At 34.9% G+C, this 22,503-nt stretch overlaps 1 protein-coding gene across 13 annotated transcripts in view; it reads left to right on the top strand.

Annotated features, from left to right (window-relative positions):
- LOC140629027 (lysine-specific demethylase 6A-like) overlaps positions 1-22,503 on the top strand; it is a 154,467-nt gene that overhangs the window by 117,406 nt on the left and 14,558 nt on the right. For 12 of the 13 annotated variants that reach the window (XR_012026900.1, XM_072818424.1, XM_072818419.1 and 9 more), the window contains 7 exons: positions 5,028-5,157; positions 6,848-6,953; positions 7,176-7,381; positions 14,310-14,374; positions 14,452-14,526; positions 14,978-15,126; positions 19,650-19,764. Coding sequence is in view for 11 of the 13 variants with exons in the window: in XM_072818424.1 (XP_072674525.1) it covers positions 5,028-5,157; positions 6,848-6,953; positions 7,176-7,381; positions 14,310-14,374; positions 14,452-14,526; positions 14,978-15,126; positions 19,650-19,764 (846 nt within the window). In the remaining 2 variants the exon portion in view is untranslated. Of the gene's footprint in view, positions 1-5,027; positions 5,158-6,847; positions 6,954-7,175; positions 7,382-14,309; positions 14,375-14,451; positions 14,527-14,977; positions 15,127-15,959; positions 16,027-19,649; positions 19,765-22,503 lie in introns of all 13 variants that reach the window. The other variant, XR_012026901.1, reaches the window with a different exon arrangement.

Raw genomic sequence — 22,503 nt, 5'->3', positions numbered from 1 at the left:
TCAGGGATTGAGTCCCACATTGGGCTCCCCCACAGGGAGCCTGCTTCTCCCTCTGTCCGTGTTTCTGCCTCTCTTGTGCGTCTGATGAATAAATAAATCTTTAAAATAAATAAATAAATAAATAAATAAATAAATAAATAAATAAATAAATAAATGAAATCTTAAAAAAAAAAAGAGAACCACAGTGTTTGGAAAACTATACTGTATGTTTTCTTTTTGGTTACACTTTATCTGACTGTAGAAGATGTTACATAAAAAACTACCAGCCAGTCTAAGGGTAGCCATACTTTGCTACTCCCAGGAATTTTTTTCTTAACGGTTTGCCTTCCCACAAAAAAGAAAGAATAAGGAAAACTTTGATATTGTGACACCATATAGATTCCCCCCTCCTACATATCTGAATTTAGCTTTTTAAAAAATAGCTTTACTAAGGTATGATTCACATGTCATACTTTATAATTTCTTCTATAGTCAAAGTGTAACCAAAAAAAGAAAACACAGTGTAGTTTTATTTATTTTTTATTTTTTTCACAATGTAGTTTTAAAATGTACAGTTCATTGATTTTTAGTATATTCCCAGATATGTGCTACTATCACCACAGTCAATTTTCCAGCCATTTTAGCACTTCAAAAAGAAATCTAATATCAGGTTTTTAATGTAGTGGTTTTATTCTGTTTATACTAAACCATAAAATCCAATCCTACATTAAATAATAAACTATCTTTTTCCTTTCTTGCATTTACTTATAAATGTCCTTATTAGACACTACATAAGGGATGCCTGGGTGGCACAGTGGTTAGGCTCAGGGTGCTTTTGGCTCAGGGTGTGATCTTGGGATCATCAGGCTTCCTGTGAGGATTTTGCTTCTCCCTCTGCCTCTCTCTCTCTCTCTCTCTCTCTCTCTCTCTCTGTGTCTCTCATAAATAAATAAATAAATACTTTTTAAAAAGACCCTAAATAAAACCTGGATAAAGTAAATGCTTGAGTAAATATATGAAATATACTGTAATATTTTTATTATATAACATTTGAAATTTGAACACTAATATGTTGAATTTTAAAAAGATATTCCTAATTTGAGTTTGAAATAAAATAGAAAATAAATGTCTGTTAAGTACTTTTGAACTACCTTGACTATTTTATTTTAGTATAAGTTATGGATATCCAGGTGGAAAATAATCATGCTTAAAGATTGTAAATCTATTCATGTAACTAGTAGTTAAATATTCTGTATTAGCTGTATCTTAACCTTGCTTAGACAGGAGTCACTTAGATTATTTTATTAGGATTATGAGTCAATCATTAAATAGTGTCACTGACAAAGTTATATGATACAGAGCACATTTTAAAATTTTTATGTGATTTGTACTTGCAGCCACCTGGTGAGTAATGGAAATAATATTTAATGTAAACTTATGAAATTAAATTGGTATCTTTCAGGTTTTTTAGTAGATTAAAGATCTTAACCTTCTTATATCATTTTTGAAATGTGTGTAAACACTCATTTTTGGGTAAAATATGTTGAGATTCATTTTTGACTTAAAAACTACTAAAGGAGGGGATCCCTGGGTGGCGCAGCGGTTTAGCGCCTGCCTTTGGCCCAGGGCGCGATCCTGGAGACCCGGGATCGAGTCCCACGTCAGGCTCCCGGTGCATGGAGCCTGCTTCTCCCTCTGCCTATGTCTCTGCCTCTCTCTCTCTCTCTCTCTCTCTCTCTCTCTGTGACTATTATAAATAAATAAAAAAAAAAAATTAAAAAAAAAAAAACTACTAAAGGACTTTTACCTTACTCCAGATGTAGACTTTTATTTTTTAAAGTTGCAAGTATTGGGGTGCCTTTCTGGCTCAGTTGGAATAGTATATGACTCTTGACCTCAGGCTTGTGAGTTCCAGCAAAGTGTCACCTTAAGAGATTACTTAAAAATAAAATCTTTAAAAATAAAGTGGCATGTATCTTTAAAAACTATATGAAAACTTGTAATTGCATTTTTTCCCAGTTAATATTGCTGTTAATTTAGTATTGAAGGTAGATTAACTACTACCAAATCTGCTTCATTCAGAAATCAGAAAGAAAAAAAAACAAATAAATAGGAAAAAAAAGGACAGAGGAAAGAATAACAGAACAGGCTCTGAAAGTTAAGATTAAAATTATGCTGAAGCTTTGAGAAAGAGCCAGGATGACAGGTGATAAGTGTCTTGTAGTTCCATTAATACTGATGTGTTCTGCACAGGCTCCTGAATTCCTATTCCTGTAAAGAAAACGTCAGTGTGTGAGAGTTCCATCTTTCCCTTGTTAAAACATTTCTGGAGGAAAGACACTTAAATTGTATATGAATTTATCTGTAGAACATCTTTTCATTTTTTTGTTCTAAGTGATATGTTTGATTTTTGTTCTAAATGATGTATTTGAAAGTAAATTTAAATACAGTGTTTTTAAAACAACTCTTACATAAAAAATGGATTTCCCTAATAGGAAGTTAGCTATGGTATAGGAAATCTTTAAAAATGAAATAAACTCTTGATCGTTCTACATCTATGTTTTCCCCCCAACTACTTTCCTTTCACATGTTGGGTTTTTATAGTAAACTTTCCCATGATCAATAAGGGATACATGTCTATTTAGAAAATTATGCACAACCCTAAACTTTTGCTGTGGCATTGATTATGTATTTTTAGCAGAGAAAAACTTATGGTTCCTTTCTTATCAAAAACATGTATTCTGTGAGGTGAACTGCTGTTGCTTCTGACTTTAATAGTTGTAAATATATTAAGCAATTACTATGTGCACTCATTGTATAATTTGTTCTGAGTTTTCTTACATGTCTTTGTTCCTCCTAAGTTTAAATCATGATTAGGGGCAGGTGAGGGCAGATGGAGAGGGAGAGAGAGAATCTAAAGCAGGCTTCAGCACAGAGACCGGCTCCAGGCTCAGTGTCACAAACCAAGGTCATGAACTGAGGTGTGAAGTCAAGTGCTTAACCATCTGAGCCACTGAGGCACCCCAAGTCAAGGTTTTTTTTGAAGTGTTCTTATTTAGTTCATCTTAGTGTAGTTGTGGTATCTTGCTTACTTTTAAGAGTTTAGTTTATAACATCAGTATTCAAGTCTGTGAATTAATTTGGCTCTCTTATGCATGCCTTTTCTTTTTTCTAACAATCTTAATGTTTATTGTTTTTTAATTTAATAATTGGATAAGACAATCTGAGTTCTTTTTTTTTTTTTTTTTGAGTTCTTTTTTTTTTTTAAGATTTTATTTATTTATTCATGAGACCCAGAGTTGGTCAGAGACAACGGCAGAGGGAGAAGCAGGCTCTCTGCATATGAAGCCTGTTGTGGGACTCGATCCTGGGACTCCAGGATCACACCTTGGGCCAAAGTCAGACGCTCAACCACTGAGTCTCCCAGGCATCCTCTGGGTTCCCTTTCCTTTCCTTTCCTTTCCTTTTTCCTTTCCTTTTTCCTTTCCTTTTTCCTTTCCTTTTTCCTTTCCTTTTTCCTTTCCTTTTTCCTTTCCTTTTTCCTTTCCTTTTTCCTTTTTCCTTTTTCCTTTTTCCTTTTTCCTTTCCTTTCCTTTCCTTTCCTTTCCTTTCCTTTCCTTTCCTTTCTTTCTTTCTTTCCTTTCTTTTTCCTTTCTTTCCTTCTTTCAATTCATTCATTCATTCATTCATTCATTCATTCATTTATGATAGATACACACACACAGAGGCAGACACACAGGCAGGGGGGAGAAGGAGGCTCCATGCCGGGAGCCCGATGTGGGACTCGATCCCGGGATTCTAGGACCGTGCCCTGGGCCAAAGGCAGGCGCCAAACCGCTGAGCCACCCAGGGATCCCCTGGGTTCATCTTTTTTAAAAGATTTTATTTATTTATTTTGAGACATAGAGATAGTGCATACAAGTGAGGGGGCAAGGGGCGATGCAGAGAGAGGGAGGGAGAGAATCCTAAGCAGACTCCCATGCTGAGAGTGGAGCCCTATACATGCTCCATCCCATTATGGTCCCACTACCCTGATATCATGACCTCAGCTGAAACAGAGAGAGGTATGCCAACCAACTGAGCCGCATAGGTGCCCAAGTCTCAATGATTTCAAAGGCTTAATGGTTTTGTGTTTATTTTGAGTTTTTAAAAATTTTAAAGCTTTAGGGCACTCCAGGTGGCTCAGCAGTTTAGAGCCACCTTCAGCCCAGGGCCTGATCCTGGAGACCAGGGATCAAGTCCCGTGTCGGGCTTGCTGCATGGAGCCTGCTTCTCCCTCTTCCTGTCTCTCTGCCTCTCTCTCTGTGTCTCTCATGAATAAATAATATCTTTGAAATAAAAATTCTAAAGCTTTAGAAATAGTCCCCTAATTTTTTTTAAAGATTTTAAAAATTTTATTTAATCATGAGAGACACAGAGAGAGAGTGGCAGAGACATAGGCAGCGAGAGGAGAAGCAGGCTCTCCACAAGGAACCCGATGAGGGATTTGATTCTGGACAATGGGATCACGCCTTGAGCTCAAGACAGACACTCAGGGAGCCACCCAGGCATCCCTGAAATAGTTCCCTAATGTTCTTATACTTTATATTAAAAAAAAAAAAAAAAAAAAGGTGGGTTTGGGAGTAATTTTTGTACATTTGAAAAAAAAGGTCTTTCTGGATTTGAAAATTGTCAAAAAGTTATTCTGAAAATAATTAAGACTGTTAACATTAAATGAAGAAAATCTAAGGGTGAAACATGGTGAGAAAATTGGAGTTTATATTTTTCAGGCAAGAAAATAAGTGGAAATATAAGGAGAAAACATTATCTTAATAATTCATGTTATGTGGATATGCAGCATATTTCATTTAGTTTTTCTTAAGTAATGTTGGAACTCTAAATAATCTGCCAAAATTAACAGTCTTTAATTTCTTTACTTTTAGATACCAGCAACTTCTCATGATTTTATTTTTGTAAATGCTCTATACCTAAAGTTTAAGTTTCTTTTTTTCTTGTACTTTCAGAATTAATGTATAGTTGATATATTTTTTCTGCTTATTATTTCCCAGGAATCTAGGCAAAAATGGATTGTCTAATAGTCATATTTTGTTGGATAAATGTCCACCTCCAAGACCACCAACTTCACCATACCCTCCTTTGCCAAAGGACAAGCTGAATCCACCCACACCTAGTATTTATGTGAGTCTCACTGACAAAATAAGAACATATCAAGTGTCTGAACTTGTCTTTTGAAAATAATATTTTTAGGCCAATGAAGATGACCTTTAGGCAAGATTAATTTTTTTCTCAGAAGTTGGCAATTTTTGAAAACCAAATTTATATAAACCTAGAGGATGATAAATAACATTTCTCAATCTAAATACCTATCTCTTTATATGAATCGGTTATTGCTACATAGTGGTGCTTTTCAATTGTATGTTGTCTGTGATTGCTTTGCACTAGACTGACAGACCTAAGTAGTTAAAAACAACATGTAGTCCATTAAAACAAGAATTTGCCACTTGGATTTTGTAGTCAAAACGTTGTTGACTACTGGTTTATTCAGAAAGATTTGTTGGAGTTAACATTGAAAAATAAGTATTCTCAAAGATGGACTGGGATTGATTATAGGAGAGTAGCTAAAGAATTTTTTGTGTCATTTTTTGGATAACATTGAAATGTACACTGTTTATCGTATATTTTAGAAAATGTACATTGTTCTAAAAGTTGATATAATTAAAATGACTTGATTATTTATCCAAGAGCTTTGTTACCCATTCTTGATATATTTTCTAATACACATGTAAGAAAGTTTGCAAAAAGCTTTTAAGGTAAAAATTAAATAAGTATTAAGAATGATTTTTATAGGTATAGGATTTTGAAGATTTGACCTTTTGTTTTCTCAATATTATATTACACGTTACCAGTTTAAAATGTATGCATATCTTATTGTGAAGGGATTGTGAGATAAAGGTAGAAATAAACCTTTCAAACTAAACTTCGAGGGAATGAATGCAAAATGAGTATCTTTTGTGGGTCTTATTAAATCATTTGTTAATTTTCCTTTTAGTTTTTAAAACCCTTCATTGTTGAGCATTAAGTTTCACTTCTTCTACCTCTTTCATACAAGAAGTATGGAAGTACACTTAAAGTACACTTAGGTAATTCTTAGAACTAAGATATTTAAATATCAGTATTATATATATATATATATATATATATATATATATATATATATATATATATATAATGTGATGTAATAGTGTAATAACACATTGATAATATTTTAAAATGTATCAAAATGGGCAGCCCTGGTGGCCTAGCAGTTTAGCACCACCTGAAGCCCTGGGATCAAGTCCCATGTCTGGCTCCCTAATGAAGCCTGATTATCCCTCTGCCTGTGTCTCTGCCTCTCTCTCTCTCTCTCTGTCTGTCATGAATAAATAAATAAATTCTTTAATAATAAATAAAGGTCAGCCTGGGTGGCTCAGTGGTCGTAGCGCCTGCCTTCAGCCCAGGGCATGATCCTGGAGACCTGGGATCGAGTCCCACATTGGGCTCCCTGCATGGAGCCTGCTTCTCCCTCTGCCTATGTCTCTGCCTCTCTCTCTCTCTCTCTGTCATGAATAAATAAAATCTTCAAAAAAATAAAATAAAATAAATAAGTAAAATGTATCAAATTAAGATGTTTATTTAAAAGAGAAATTTATATATCTATTAATGCCTAAGAGTAATTTCCTTCAAAAACTAATGATAAAATACTGTAATGTGTAGCAACACAGTATTAATGGTTATGGTAGATTGTAGATATAAAAATGACTATTGAAAAAGCGAATTTAGATTTGCAGTTTATTTTTATGAAATCTAACAAAATCTTTTAATTTTACAGTTGGAAAATAAGCGTGATGCTTTCTTTCCTCCATTACATCAGTTTTGTACAAATCCCAAAAACCCAGTTACAGTAATACGTGGCCTTGCTGGAGCTCTGAAGTTAGGTAAGATTGAAAAAATAAACTTTGAAATACCTTTTACTATTTTTAATATTTTAAAACACTAGCAGAAACTTTTTTCCCTTTTTAGTTTTTTTAGTTCTGTCTCTCTCTGCCTATTTAGCACATGTTTAGATGATGCCACTATTGGCAGATTTAAAGACTCTTAAATGTTCAGTGTACCAAATACAATTTTATTTATTAATATGACTTTATTTATTTATGAAGATCTTGGACTTTTTTCTACCAAAACTTTGGTGGAAGCTAACAATGAACATACTGTAGAGGTGAGGACACAGTTGTTACAACCAGCAGACGAAAACTGGGATCCCACTGGAACTAAGAAAATCTGGCGTTGTGAAAGTAATAGATCTCATACTACAATTGCTAAGTACGCACAATACCAAGCCTCCTCCTTCCAGGAATCGTTGAGAGTGAGTATTTATTTCCTGGAGATTATTTTGCTTAATACACATTACTACCTTTATAGCAATCTGTTTAGTTTGTATTATGTTTTTGTTTTTGTTTTTAAATATTTATTTGTGAGAGAGAGGGAATGGAATGAGAGAGCATGGGCTGAGGGAGGAGCAGAAAGAGTAGGAGGAGTGGTCTGTCCTCAAGCAGGGAGCCATCAGGCTCCATCCTCGGATTCTGGGGTCATGATTTGAGCTGAAGGCAGACACTTAACTGACTGAGCCACCCAGGTGCCCCTGTATAATTATGTTTCATAAGTTTGGAGAAGCATCTGCTCCGTTTCATTACTCATGTTTTAATTCAAATTCTTATTTCATTTTGTTGCAGGAGTTTCCTCTGTATTCTCGATGTTACCCTGTATCAGATACATAACTTGCAAATCTTTCCACCATTTTATGAGTTCTGTTCCTTTCCTTTTTCCTTTCCTCTTTCCTTTCCTTTTCTGATTTATTTATTTGGGAGAGACATCATGAGCAGGGCAAGAAGTGGAAAAAGAGAGAGAATCTCAAGCAGACTCCCCACTGAGTGTGAGCCTGATATGTGGCTTAATGTCACAACCCTGAGATTATGACCTGACCCAGAATCAAGAGTCAGTCAACCAATTAACCCACCCACGTACCTGCCTCCCCCCCCCAACCAGTATATCATTCAGAGTTCCATTGTCCTAGAAATTGTGTCCTTTGCCTAATTATAATTTCTTTCAAAGAAAACATTGAAAAAAAAAAAAAAGAAAAAAAGAAAACATTGAAGTTTTATGTCTCTAGTTTTGCTTTTTCCAGAATGTCATATAGTTGGAATATATAGTAAGTAGCCTTTTCACATTCAGTTCTTTTCTTTTTTTATTTTTTTATTTGTTTAAGATTTTATTTATTGGGATCCCTAGATGGCGCAGCGGTTTGGCGCCTGCCTTTGGCCCAGGACGCGATCCAGGAGACCTGGGATCGAGTCCCACGTCGAGCTCCCGGTGCATGGAGCCTGCTTCTCCCTCTGCCTGTGTCTCTGCCTCTCTCTCTCTGTCTCTGTCTCTCATGAATAAATAAAATCTTTTTTTTTTAATTTTTTTCTTTTATTTATTATTTATGATAGTCACACAGAGAGAGTCTGAACAGAGACACAGGCAGAGGGAGAAGCAGGCTCCATGCACCGGGAGCCCGACGCGGGACTCAATCCGGGGTTTCCAGGATCACACTCTGGACTGAAGGTGGCACTAAACCGCTGAGCCACCCGGGCTGCCCACATTCAAGTCTTTTCTGTAATAATATGCATTTTAATTTCCTCTACGTCTTCTCATATCTTGAGCTCATTTTTATTTATCTCTAAATAACATTTCCTTTTCTGGACATAACCTCAGTTCATTTGTTTGTTCATCCACCAAAGGTGAAAGAAGAAATACCAATTATAATTTGATGGAACCAACCTTGTTTTGTTCCTGATGTGGGGGAATGCTTTGGGTTCCTCACTGTTGTATATTAATGTAGATATAGTTTTTTTTGTAGATGTTCTTACCAAGTGGAGGAAGTTCCTCACTATACCAGGTTCACGGGGAGTAATTTTACCACACACGTTTGATCTTGCTGCTTCTGCATCAATTGTTACAATCATACATTTCTCCTTTTTCAGTCTTTTATTTTTAAATTTTTTATAAGATTTCATTTATTCATTCGAGAAACAGAGAGGCAGAGACACAGGCAGAGGGAGAAGCAGGCTCCATGCCGGAAGCCCAACGCGGGACTCTCTCCAGGATCATGCCCTGGGCCGAAGGCGCTGCTAACCCACTGAGGCACCCAGGCTTCCCATTTTTCAGTCTTTTAATGTGACAGATGACAAGGATTGGTTTCTTAACATTGAATCAGCCTGCAAACCAGGGATAAATCCCCGTTGGCCATGATACATGATTCTTTTTATACATAGTTGGATTTGATTTACTGATATTTTATTGAGGATTTTTGCATCTTTGTTTATAAAACATAGTTCTTTCCTTGTTTTGTCTTTTTGTAATGTTTTTGGTGATATCTTATAATGTTTGGTTGTTGGTATTAAGGTAATCATTATCTTGGCCTCATTAAATGTAGTTAAAAATGTTCCCTCTGCTTCTATTTTCTGGAGCAAATTGTAGAGCATTTGTATAATTTCTTCCTTAAATATTTGGAGGAAGATCACCTGGGTGGCTCAGCAGTTGAGTGTGTCTGGAATGCCTGGATCAAGTTTTATATTGGGCTCCCTGCATGGAGCCTCCTTCTCCCTCTGCCTATGTTTCTCTGCCTATCTATCTCTGTCTCTCATGAATAAAAATCTGAAAAAAAAAAGATACTTGGAGGAACTGACCAGTAAATTAATTGAGGCATGGTGGTGGTTTCTACTCTGGAAGTCTGAAGTTATTATTAACTACACTGGCCTTCTTTTGTTAGTGTTAGAATGGTATATCTTTCTCCATTTAGTTTTGAAGATAATATGTGTCTTTTTGTATAATGTGTGTTTCTTTTTAGACCACTTGTGTTTAGCTCTTAATTTTTTACTCTCGACAATTTCCATTTTTAAATGAGTATGTTCAGACTATTTGCATTCAAAGTGATTCTATAGAATTGGATTATATCTTCCATTTTGTTCTTTTTATTAGTTGTACTTATTGTTTGCTCTTATTTTTTCTCCATCTTGTCATTTAATCATAATTGAACATAGTAAGTGATTCCTTTTTACCTCTTATAATAACACTTCTAAGTCTTAAGATTTTTTTTCGTGGTTGCTCTAAAAATTGAATGATACAAACACCTTATTATTATTATTACTATTATTATTTGGAACAAACTGTTATCTGTTACATCCCTGAAAAATGAGTAAAACATTAGATCTGTCTTACCAAACAAATTTCAACTCAAAATGGATTAAAGAGTTGAAAGTAAAATCTGAAACCATAAGACTATGAAAAGAAAACAGGACTGAGCTTCTTGACATCAGTCTTGGCAGTGGATTCTTTGCAAAATTAACAAAAACGAAAGTAAACAGGTGTGACTGCATTTTACTAAAAATTCATGAACTGCTAAGGGAGCATTCAGCAAAATCAAAAGGCAACCTGCTAGGGCACCAAGGTGGCTCAGTAGTTGAGTGATTGCCTTCAGCTCAGTGTGTTATCCCAGGGCTCGGGATCAGGTCCCCTGTTTGCCTCTTTGTGGAGAACCTGCTTCTCCCTCTGGTTATATCTCTGCCTCTCTCTCTGTCTCTCATAAATTAATAAAATCTTTAGGGGAATAAAAAAAAAGCAACTGCTAAATGTGAGAAGGTATGTACACATCTTTTAAGATGAATAGAATGTCCCATAGACTTCTTTCCAACATGGCCAACAGACACATGAGAAGAAGCTCTAATAGACATCACAGATCATCAAGGAAATTGATATTAAAATCACAGTGAGATAATACCTTAGTAGCCAATAGAAGAATCATTATTAAAAAGATAAGTTTTTGCAAGAATGTGGGAGGTAGTGATCCATTGTGTACTGCAAACTGGTGCAGCCACTATGGAAACCTTATTGGGGTTCCCCCAAAATTAAAAAATAGGGCTAGAACCGGTCATACTTTTAGCAAGCTAGGTGAAGAGTGTTGACATTGTGCTTGTTCCTGAAAGTTACTAAGTATCTAGGTTGGAGGTCTAGAGAGGAAAATGGAGCCCACCCACCTCTTTTGTTTTGCAGAAGTGTGGCAAAGATCCATGTCCCTCCAGGACACCTCTGAGATTAGTAAATGTTACTTTTTACAGTGCTGCTTTTGTGCTTTATCTATATGGATGGACTGTTTGTTTTTCTGTGCCTTGAGAGTGGGTGTGCAGTTTTCTGTCACTGTCCCAGCTCTTCTGGAGGCTAACCCTATGGCTTATGAAATTCTAGGTTTTAAGCCCCACCCATTTTAAGTCTTGTTATCAAATCTAAATGTCATGGAGCCTTGCATGTGTGGGTCCCTGTGCCTGATGTAGAAATCTAGAGTTCCCCAATTTGAGCCTGAGGTGTCACTCCCTCCCATGGATTGTATTGTGGGTTTGTTTGGCTCACCACTATGTCTCCATGCTTCCTCCTCCCTTCAATGTGGCCTTTTTTCACTGTTTGGCTGTGGCATGCACACCCTACCACACCCCTAACTTCCCACCCCCATTAGTTTATTGCACTGGAGTTTTTAACCTTTACACATATCCCATTGAGTCTTTGGCAAATTGTGAATTAGGCTGTTTTTCCTGCCAGTGTTGGTTTCATTGGAGATCCCTTTTCCTGTTATGATTTTTGTTACTACCTGTAATAAAATGTTTGGAAACAACATTTTGCCCCTTCATTTATTTACTCATGCGAAAATACTTCATTTTTAGGTTTGTTCACAAGTTTGTTTGTTTTTTTTTTTAAGACTTTATTTACTTATTCATGAGAGAGAGAGAGGCAGAAACACAGGCAGAGGGAGAAGCAGGCTCCATGCAGGGAGCCCAAGGCGGTACTCAATCCTGGGATTCTAGGATCATGTCCTGGGCCGAAGGCAAGCACTCAAACACGGAGCCACCCAGGCATCCCATATTCACAAGTTTTTATTCACAAGTTTTTAATACATTCTTAGGCCATATGGCTTCTTGTACATTTCTTGCAGGCCCAACCAAAACCTTAGATAAGTATTTAATTTGCAGATACTATTTTTTTAAATTATTTATTTATTTATGATAGTCACACACAGAGAGAGAGAGAGAGAGGCAGAGACATAGGCAGAGGGAGAAGCAGGCTCCATGCATTGGGAGCCCGACGTGGGATTCGATCCCGGGTCTCCAGGATTGCGCCCCGGACCAAAGGCAGGCGCCAAACCGCTGCACCACCCAGGGATCCCCAGATACTATTTTTGTTCATGGTTATCCTTTCACTTTTTGACGGTGTTCTATGACGCACAAAACTTTTATTTTTGATGAATTATTAATTTACTTTGATTGCTTCTTTATAATTGTCATAGCTAAGAAATCATTGCCTACTCTATGGTTGTCAGTTTACTCCTGTGTTTTATGAATTTTATATAGTGCTCCATCTTAAATTTACATCCATGATCTATTCTGAGTTAATTTTTCTATATGGTCAAGGGCAGAAATCCAGTTTCATTATTTTCAATATGAAATCCAATCCACAAAAGGATTTGTAGTTGTGGAAATGATGCTAAAGCATTATTTCATTATTGAATGTTGGCACCTTTATCAAGAGACTAACAGTTTTATTCAGCTTTTAAGTTCCTTACTTGTGCTGTATATTTTGTTTATAGATACATTGTCTCAAAAAATTAGACTAAAAGAACTTCTCTTTATGTCTTTTGTTTTGTTAGAATAACCCACAGAGACAAAATTAGAATGACTAAACAAAATCATAATTTAAAATGGCAGATCTCACGTGATCCCTGGGTGGTGCAGTGGTTGGGCACCTACCTTTGGCCCAGGGCGCGATCCTGGAGACCCGGGATCGAATCCCACATCGGGCTCCCGGTGCATGGAGCCTGCTTCTCCCTCTCCCTATGTCTCTGCCTCTCTCTCTCTGTGACTATCATAAATAAATTAAAAAAATAAATTGTAAAAAAAAATGGCAGATCTCAATTTTTCTTACTGTATGTATCTATAGCTGTATTCAAACCCTCTTACAGTGTATAATGTATTTTTGTTTTACTACTTGACATTTGAAAATTAATACTTAGTCCTTTAATTTTGCTTTCATTTTTTTTTTTAAGATTTTATTCATTTATCCATGGCAGACAGAAAGAGAAAGAGAAGCAGAGACACACAGGCAGAGGGAGAGAAGGAGACTCCATGCAGGGAACCCGATGCGGGACCCGATCCTGGTTTCCAGGATCACGCCCTAGGCCGAAGGCAGCACTAAACTGCTGGGACACCAGGGCTGCCCTTTCAGTTTTTTCATTATCTTTTTTAGTTGTGTCAGGTGTAAAAAGCTACAGATTTCATTCCAGAAGAGGGTCCGTATGGAAACAAATTTTGCTTTTTGATTTTGGAATATGGGATAAAGGATGCTGGGGTGTCTCAATTTGTTAAGTGTCTGCCTTAGGTTATGATCCTGACGTCCTGGGATCAAGCCCCAGAACAGGGTCCCTGCTCAGTGAGGAGTCTGTTTCTCCCTCTCCCTAAGCCCGTTCCTTTGCCCATGAGCATACTCTTTCTTTCTCAAATAAATAATGAAATAAGGAAGAAAGTCTTGCTCTTAGGGTTATGTATAGAGTTTCAGAATTTTTTTCTAAAAAAGGCGTATTTTTAATATTTTTATTTTGTTTTATTTATTTGAGAGAGGGAGAGACAGTTAAGGATGCTCACTAGTTGAGGAAGGATCAGAGTAGGAGGTAGAGGAACAAATAGGCTCCACCCTGGATGTGTGGAGGTAGGGCACCATCTCACAACCCTGGGATCATGATCTGAGTGGAAAAGAAGTTTGTGGTGGTGGTGGTGTTGCTGCTGGTGTGTTTTGAAGGATCATTTAACCAAATGAGCCACTCAGGTGTCCCATTTAAATGATTTTTGTTTTATTTTTCAGTTCCCTTAAAAACTCTCTTCTAATCATGTAAAATGAAATTCATCTACTAGTTTTAGAATGTCTTATGTCACACAATAAAATCAGATTTTTTTGTATTTACATATTACTTGACTTTTCATAATAGTAACTTTGTGAAGAAATGGAAGAGGTTAAGTACCATGATATTTAGCTTGATTTTACTTTTTTTTTTTCTTAATACAGTCATGGAAGAGATTTCTTATAAATGTGCCTATAGAAACTTAGTTTTGAAATCAGTTTGTAATACTCACGTAGGTAAAATTACTTTATTGTGTAATACAAATTATAACCTGAAATAGGTACTAAAAATGAGTGTTTTTGCTAATCTATAGGAAGAAAATGAGAAAAGAACACAACACAAAGAGTATTCAGATACTGAATCCCTATCTTCAGATTCGTAAGTAGCTTGTAGTGTTCATTCAGTATTTCTGTCCAAAATTCATGGATTTAATATTCTTAAAAATTTTTTTTAAGTTCTGGAAGGAGAAGGAAAGGACCTTTTAAAACAATAAAATTCGGAACCAACATTGACCTCTCCGATGACAAAAAGTAAGTCCTCCGGTTATGTATCCATGAAGAGCGTTTAGAATCTCAAGATTGGAAATTGTTTTGTACTTTTGCAACCCTACTCATTCTTTTTGTTGTTTATGTTGTCCTAAAGTCTTAGTTATATATATAACATTCTGATACAGCATTCTGAAATGATTTTTGCTAGTTTTTGCAATTAGATTTTAGTTACTGAGGAATCTCAAAAGGTTAAATTTACAAAATAGAGAAGTTACTTTATTTCTAAAATTCTGTTTTTAGGATTCAATTTTCAGTGATCTTAATTTATTTTCAAACTTTTTTCTCTGGAAGAGCTAACACTCTACTTCTAACCTTAGAAGAGTCTATTAGAGATTTAAATGTATTTATTCGAACATAGTATTTTCAAAGACCTAGTAAGTTTTCTTCAGTATTTGCAACAAGGTGACACTTTTGATGTATTACTTTATTTCAGGTGGAAATTGCAGCTACATGAGCTTACTAAACTTCCTGCCTTTGTGCGTGTGGTATCAGCAGGAAACCTTCTAAGCCACCTTGGTCATACTGTGCTGGGCATGAACACAGTTCAGCTATACATGAAAGTTCCAGGGAGTCGAACCCCAGGTTATTTTTGTGAACTAACATATCTTGTATAACTGAAAGAAGAGTTAATCAAATATAAAACACACATACAACCAGTTTCCCATTTGTAATTAAAAAGCCAAAGGACTTCTTAATGCTGTCTCATATGTAAAAATATTTATAATTACTTCTATAATTAAGCTGAGACTAGTTTTGTCTGTGTCTTTTTTTAACATGAAAACATGAAAATAATCCAAAAAATTTAACTGAAAACAAGGCAGTAAATCACTGGGTAAAGGAGTATAAGCAATTTAAAAGCTTGGTCTTTATCCCATTGATTACAAGATCATAGATTTCTTTGAAGATATTAGAATATGTAATGTAATGGTATTCTGTCCTTTTATGTTTCATTTTTTTAAAAATGTAATTTAGAAATTTTCTAATGAATGAACCATCAAACCTCTTTAAGGTGGTAGTATCTTAAGCTGTACAACTACTAGGTAAAAATGGGGATATTTTGGGTGGTACTCATATAATAGAAAAAAATATTTGACTTTTTATTGACAAAGGTCAAAACACAAAATAATTGAGTACAGTTTTTCCTCCTCGTGGGGCAATAAAATTTAATTTTATTGGGGCTTGATTGGTATTGACTGTCATCAGACTCAAATACAGATAGGCATCCATGAAAGCCGTTCTATGAGACCTAGGTGTTTCATCCTTAAAAATATCTTTTCACACAGATAGCACGGCCAAATACTGCTGTCAATCTATAAGTATGTTTTATTAAGCATATCAATTGATTGGAAAGCATTTATCAAATTCTGATAATTATTTTACTTGATATTTTCATTTTATGTCTCATTGCATTACAGATAATCCTTTACAGTTTCCAGTTGGAATCTCCTCATTTGCAGAAGATGCCTTTTACAATATGGAAAGGTTTTCTGCACTGCATTGATTGAGATTTGAAACATTGTGGTAGAATTGTAGTTTGATCTTCAAAATGCATCTTACAGATATTTGAGGGAGTTGATGTCGGGCTTCTCTTGTTGAGTTTTTTAAAGCACAAATGTGTGTGAAGCAGTTTGTTTAGGTTATACTCGTGATTCGTAAAATACTCTCTTGGAAATACTGTAATACAAATTTTGCTTTGTATTTTAGGTTGGCTTTTTTTTTTTTTTAAGAATCATTTTGAAGACTAACAAAATTTTTATTACTTATTAATAGTTGCTCTCACACAGAAAATGTTGAGTCTTGACTCTGATAGCTCTAAAATTACAACTTCACTACTACAATATCATACATCAGGTCAGAGTGATAAGCTTCTGTTTCTCACAGAAATTCATGATGCTTATTTTTATTAAATCTTCAAGAGTGGTACATAATCAAGTATCTGCCAGTTGACTAATACAGTGTATAACCGAGGTATAACTTTGCTAGTTTGTCAGTATTCATTCTACTCTCCTTTTACACATTTTCTCTTCCATTAGTTATATTTCATCCTAGTAGTATTTAATGTTTTTCAGCTTCTTTAAAAATATTCTCTGTAGTTTGTCCTACAAAGACTATGTTTAAAGATTAATCTGTCAGTCACTTAACATTCAGCCTTGATTCTTCAGTATCACTTAAATAATAGTAACATCTGTTGACCTGTTAAGAACCAAGAAAACTGCCTAAAATTATTTACCTTTTTATTTAATTGACTATTGGTATTTGTTTCAACATCTTTATTGAGTGGCTGTTCTCAAAAGTCTTAATTGTCTAGAATCATTTTTATTTTCTTTAGATATATTGATTTTACTCAGTGCAGTGAAACACAATTTAATTAACTGTTTACCAGTTTTCTTGCTTGACCAGAGACAGATTTTGATTTGTCTCATTTTTTCCTCTCCTTCTTTCCCTCCCTTCCTTCCTTTTCTTCCTTTCTTTTCTTCTATTCCTTCCCTTCCCTTTTCCTTTCTCTTTCCCTTTGCCCGACATACTGCATTTACATTTCTAATTTTTCTGTCCATTGTTTTACGATAAAATAGATGTATTTTATGAGCACTTTGCTAATTTCAGTGTACAATAATTGCTTAGCACAGCAAGAACATCCTTGTATATTAAGTACAATATTTCTGTGAAATTGAGAAAATAATTTACACTACTACTTAAAGTTCATTTTTCTTGCTTTCACACAATGGATATCCACTGGTCTTTTTTTAAATGAAATGTTGAAGTATGGTGATATGTAGATCAGTTGAAATGCTGTTGACTTATAACTGCCTTATTACAATAGTCACCAACCAGCAGTGACAACTTATGATATTTTATTAGATTTTTCTTATCTAAGAATCAGCTTAATTTTTATTTTGTTGTAAATGAAAACATCTATCTACAAAACATAAGTCAATGGCATATTTTGTTCTATGAAAGCATTACTTAAAAAAAAAAGAAAGCATTACTTAGATGAATAGATGTTTGGCCTATACGCCATAGGTTGCCATCTTCTGATTTAAAATCTTGAAAATCTGGGCAGCCCCGGTGGCTTAGCAATTTGGCACCACCTTCAGCCTGGAGCGTGATCCTGGAGACCGGTGATCGAGTCCCACCTCAGGCTCCCTGCATGGAGCCTACTTCTCCCTCTGCCTGTGTCTCTGCCTCTCTCTCCTGTGTCTCTCATGAATAAATAAATAAAATCTAAAAAAAAGTAAAAAAGTAAAATCTTGAAAATCTAAAAATTTTTAACCAGCACACATCATTGTCTCTCTTGCATTGACCCAGATTATGTAATGGGTTATAATGCTAGTATTTAGCAGTCTGTGAGTTCCAGCCAACTGTCTATTAAGGCAGATAATAGCAGCACACAGCCACTCCCTGTCTATATGTGATGTCTGTAGCCTGGGTATCACCCACTTTTATTTTTATTTCTTGGATCAGCTATAGTTTGACAGCCAGAGTTCTTCACATTTTCACATTTTCACAGTATATTAGCAAATAATTTTAAATAATAGGTTGTTGCTAATTTGTAAATGAGTTAGGTTACCATCTTTGTCTACTCATTGAAATCTGAAAATCGGGGATCCCTGGGTGGCGCAGCGGTTTGGTGCCTGCCTTTGGCCCAGGGCGCATCCTGGAGACCCGGGATCGAGTCCCACATCGGGCTCCCGGTGCATGGAGCCTGCTTCTCCCTCTGCCTGTGTCTCTGCGCCTCCTCTCTCTCTCTCTCTGTGACTATCATAAATAAATAAAAAATAAAAAAAAAAAATCTGAAAATCTTTTCGAAGAAATGCTGAATCAAACTCTCCTTTGAGATACCCATATTTTTAAATCTCTTCCCCTTGGTCCAGGGTATGATCCTGGAGTCCCAGGTTCGAGTCCCACTTCGGGCTTCCTGCAAGGAGCCTGCTTCTCTCTGTATCTCGAATGAATGAATGAATGAATGAATGAATGAACGAACGAACGAGGAAGGAAGGAAGAAGGAAGGAAGGAAGGAAGGAAATCTCTTACAAACAAACAAATCAATCTCTTCAAAGATTTTGATGTAGATGGAACCCATTGGTTGAAATGTTTATTCCCATGCCATTATTGTAAATTCATTTGACTAGTGGTAATGAAGTTGAAAGAGATAAGGAGAGTTGTAATTAATGAGAGAAGACCTTAGAATCTTCATCCTCCTTCATCACTAATACGTTTGTAATACTAAGGAAGATTTTTGTGTCTCAATGTTTTGTTTTTTTTTTCATATATATATATGAGAGCCTATTAGGATTTAGTTCATTTTGAAAAGTATTCAATTTAGAGATTTTAAAAAAATAAATATTGTATGAAAAATAGTAAATAGTAAATCAAAGGAAATGAAAATTGTCTTTTTCTTTTAAAATCTGCGAGGGAGAACAAAACTTAATTTGTCATTTGGGCCTAAAAGTGCTTGAGGTTTCTAATTTCATTCTATAGTATTAGTTCTTTAACAGCATCTTTTGTAAACCTATGAAGTTTCTTAGAGGAAATGTGTAGTATATATAAGTTTCCTCAGTATAATTTGAAAGAAACATTTTTTTGAATTGCTTTTTTTTTTTTGGTAAGGATTTTATACCTGTTCTGACATACATAAAAATGGTACCTTCCTGTAACAGTGTTTACGTTCTAACATGATCTTTAAATGTGTTCTGAAAACTTCATATTGTTCTCAGGTCCTTTATTAAGAAGTTTTTGCTTTTAGTTTTGAAGTAAATGCATCATGGTGTCCCCAAATTTCAAATTTTAAAACTCCATGCCTGTATAGTATCTACCTACTTGTGGATAGAAACATTTACAATATGTGCCAACATCAAATTGGGATGTTTATATAGGAGCTATAGAGGAGCTACAGGTTGCTAAGTGACAAAGTTACATTTTAAAACCTACCTCTTTTAATGTTTTGATACTCTTTATAAGAATTGGGAGTACTTTATGGAGGAGGAAGTAGTAATAATCTGATTTATAAGCATATTTTTCACTTTGAAACAACCCAGGGATTTAAAGGCACTTTTGAATTTACAGTATAGTACAGTATGACTTTTGTTTTCCCTTTTCCTTTTCAGGTCACCAAGAAAATAACAACTTCTGTTCTGTTAACATAAATATTGGTCCAGGTGATTGTGAATGGTTTGTTGTTCCCGAAGATTACTGGGGTGTTCTGAATGACTTTTGTGAAAAGTAGGTTTCTGAACAGATTTTCTTTTGAAATAATTGTGAGAAGACATTTATTAAAAAGGACAAAGTATGCTAAATTTCCAAAATCTAGAAATTTCATTTTAAATGGCTATTATTTGAAATATTTCATTTTATGTTATGTAGAATAACACTAAGTGAAATAGGCCACGAAACCAGTATATTCAATAACAACAGGTACGAATTCAAAGGATAGGGAGTAAATAATTCTTTTTTAATTTTAAAAATTGATAAGTGTGAATGCACATTCTTTTTCAGGTGTGCTTTACAGGAAAAAAAATGACTTAATTATAATTAGAAATAGGAAGAATTCTAAAATTAAGCATCCTTATACCTTATTAATAATTCAAGCTTATATATTTCTAATAGTGAGTCTAAAATTGCCATGATCAGTAGCAAGTCAGTCTCCTGCTATTTTCAGTTTATAATGATACTGCCAAATGATATGTTTATGAAATATAAAAAATTTGCTAAAATTCTAATACTTCACATGTATGGTTATTTTAAAATCAGTATACATTTTATATCAATTTCGGAGGGTCTTCACTCAGGATATTTGATTTCACAGAAAGTGTTTTATGGTAGCTTAAATAATACTTAAAGAGTTTTCTTACTGGCAAGATAATGATCCCTTTTGTTGTCTCACGGCTAATTTTTTCTCATGATAAAAGAGGTCAGATTTCTAAACATTGATAATTTGTCAGGAAAATAATGTAATAATCTCTTTTCTGAATGTTTCTTATCAACAAACTGGTAGCTTAAGCAAGGGAGAAGGACACACTTGATGGGAAATCTCGATTATGTTTAAGAATATTTTTCCTTTCTCTTCTTTTTTTTAAGATTTTATTTACTTCAGAGTGAATAAGAATACTTTAGAGAATATGGGATACATGCATGCACAGGAGGGGGAGGGGCAGAGGGAGAAATTATTTGGAGCAGACACCGCCCTTAGGGATGGGGCCTGATTGGAGATCCATCTTAGCACTCTGAGATCAGGACCTGAGCTGAAACCAAGAGTCAGATACTTAACTGAGTGAGCTACCCAGGTGCCCCAAGAACTAATTCTTAAAGTTATAAGGAGGTATATTGTAACTGTTAAACATACAGCACCTTACTTACTCTTCTGAGTATGAACTATTTTGAGAGTTTAACTGCTTTAAAATAAGACAGATAAGACAGATTACCTTACTGGTATTGTAATTACTTTGTAATTACTTAGGTCAAAGATAGTTAGAAAACAGTGATATATGAAAAGTTTGAGTTTTGGAGTAATATTAGGTTATACTAATTCACCTGAAGTTACCCTCTCAGATATTCGGTAAATTTTATATTGCAGAGAACAGAATATTACTTCTATTTTTTTTTTAAGATTTCATTTATTTATTCGTGAGAGGCACAGAGAGGCAGAGACATAGGCAGAGGGAGAAGCAGGCTCCCTGCAGGGAGCCCAATGTGGGACTCAGTCTTGGGACTCTAGGATCATGCCCTCAGCCGAAGGGAGGCGCTCAACCGCTGAGCCACCCAGGCATCCCGAATATTGCTTCTAATATTTAAAACTTTTAATAGTTTATTTCATAACTATACTTAATATCTTTAAATCAACCATTGTTTGTAAACTTTATTTAAAAAATGCATGGTCTATCTATCTTAGTTGGCTTTTTTTTCCTTTTTTTATGGGAAGTTTTCTCTAGTTTTATATTGGTAGTGTTTGGGTGAAATAAGGTTTGTACCATGCTTATAACTTTTGCTTTTTTCTTTTCTTTCCCTCCCTCTCCTGCATTCTATCCCCTCCCTTGCCCCCAATCTCTCTGTATATTTTTCTGGCAACATTGCAGGATGTACAAAAAGCATAACAATTTTTAGCCCTTCATTTGTCAGCATCTACTAGATTTATCTCAAGAAAAGTCCTTGTGTTTTAGGAGAACAATGGAAAAGAAGCAGGTTCCATACAGACAATTCCAAGACTGCCTTTACCATTTTTATTAAGAGAAAACAAATAAGGGAAAATCATTCTTAGATCTTCAGAAAGGAACAATTCTGTGATATGAATTTTCTCTTGAGAAAGTTAATTGAAATTCTTATAAGGATTCTTACAGATAAGAATTGGTATTGTAATTACTTTAAAATACTTCATATTGTGATGGAGGAGAATCATAAAAAATTAGAAATAAAAATTTAATAATTTGATCTCTTTGCATTAGTGATGATTCATGTAAAAAAAAAAAGACTTTCTGTTGCTGGGAATTGAGGGAAATCTGTCTCAATGTTCTTATATTTGCCATAGTGCTTCTGGTTAAGAAGTTAAGTGGGTTCTTAAATCTCTATTCTCAATTTCCTTTTTAGAGATTCCTTGACATTAAGAGGTTCTACGGGAAGGAGGAGTGTAAACCATTATGTTTTTTTAAGGAAAATTAAAAAATTAGTCTATTTTTAAGTGTAGTTTGGAACATAACTCTGAAAATAATAAACATACAGAGTAGATCTTTGAATTAGTCTACATAATCAGTTGCTATTAATGTTGTTTTCAGAATTACCCCTTAATATTTACACTTTTGAAAGATGCAGTTCTTGTTATAGTACAGTATTACAGTACTATTACGTTTTAATGAAATGCATAATGAAAGTATCTTTTAACATTTGGAAATTGTCTCATCTTTTATGGGACATTTTAAAAAACTTAATTCATTATGTTATTTACTCCTTCCCCCCCTTTACCCCCCTTCC

The sequence above is a fragment of the Canis lupus genome, chromosome Y (genome assembly GCF_048164855.1).
Source record: "Canis lupus baileyi chromosome Y, mCanLup2.hap1, whole genome shotgun sequence".
Lineage (NCBI taxonomy): Eukaryota > Metazoa > Chordata > Mammalia > Carnivora > Canidae > Canis > Canis lupus.
The sequence above is the reverse complement of the archived record's forward strand: the minus strand, read 5'-3'. Positions and strand labels throughout refer to the sequence as shown.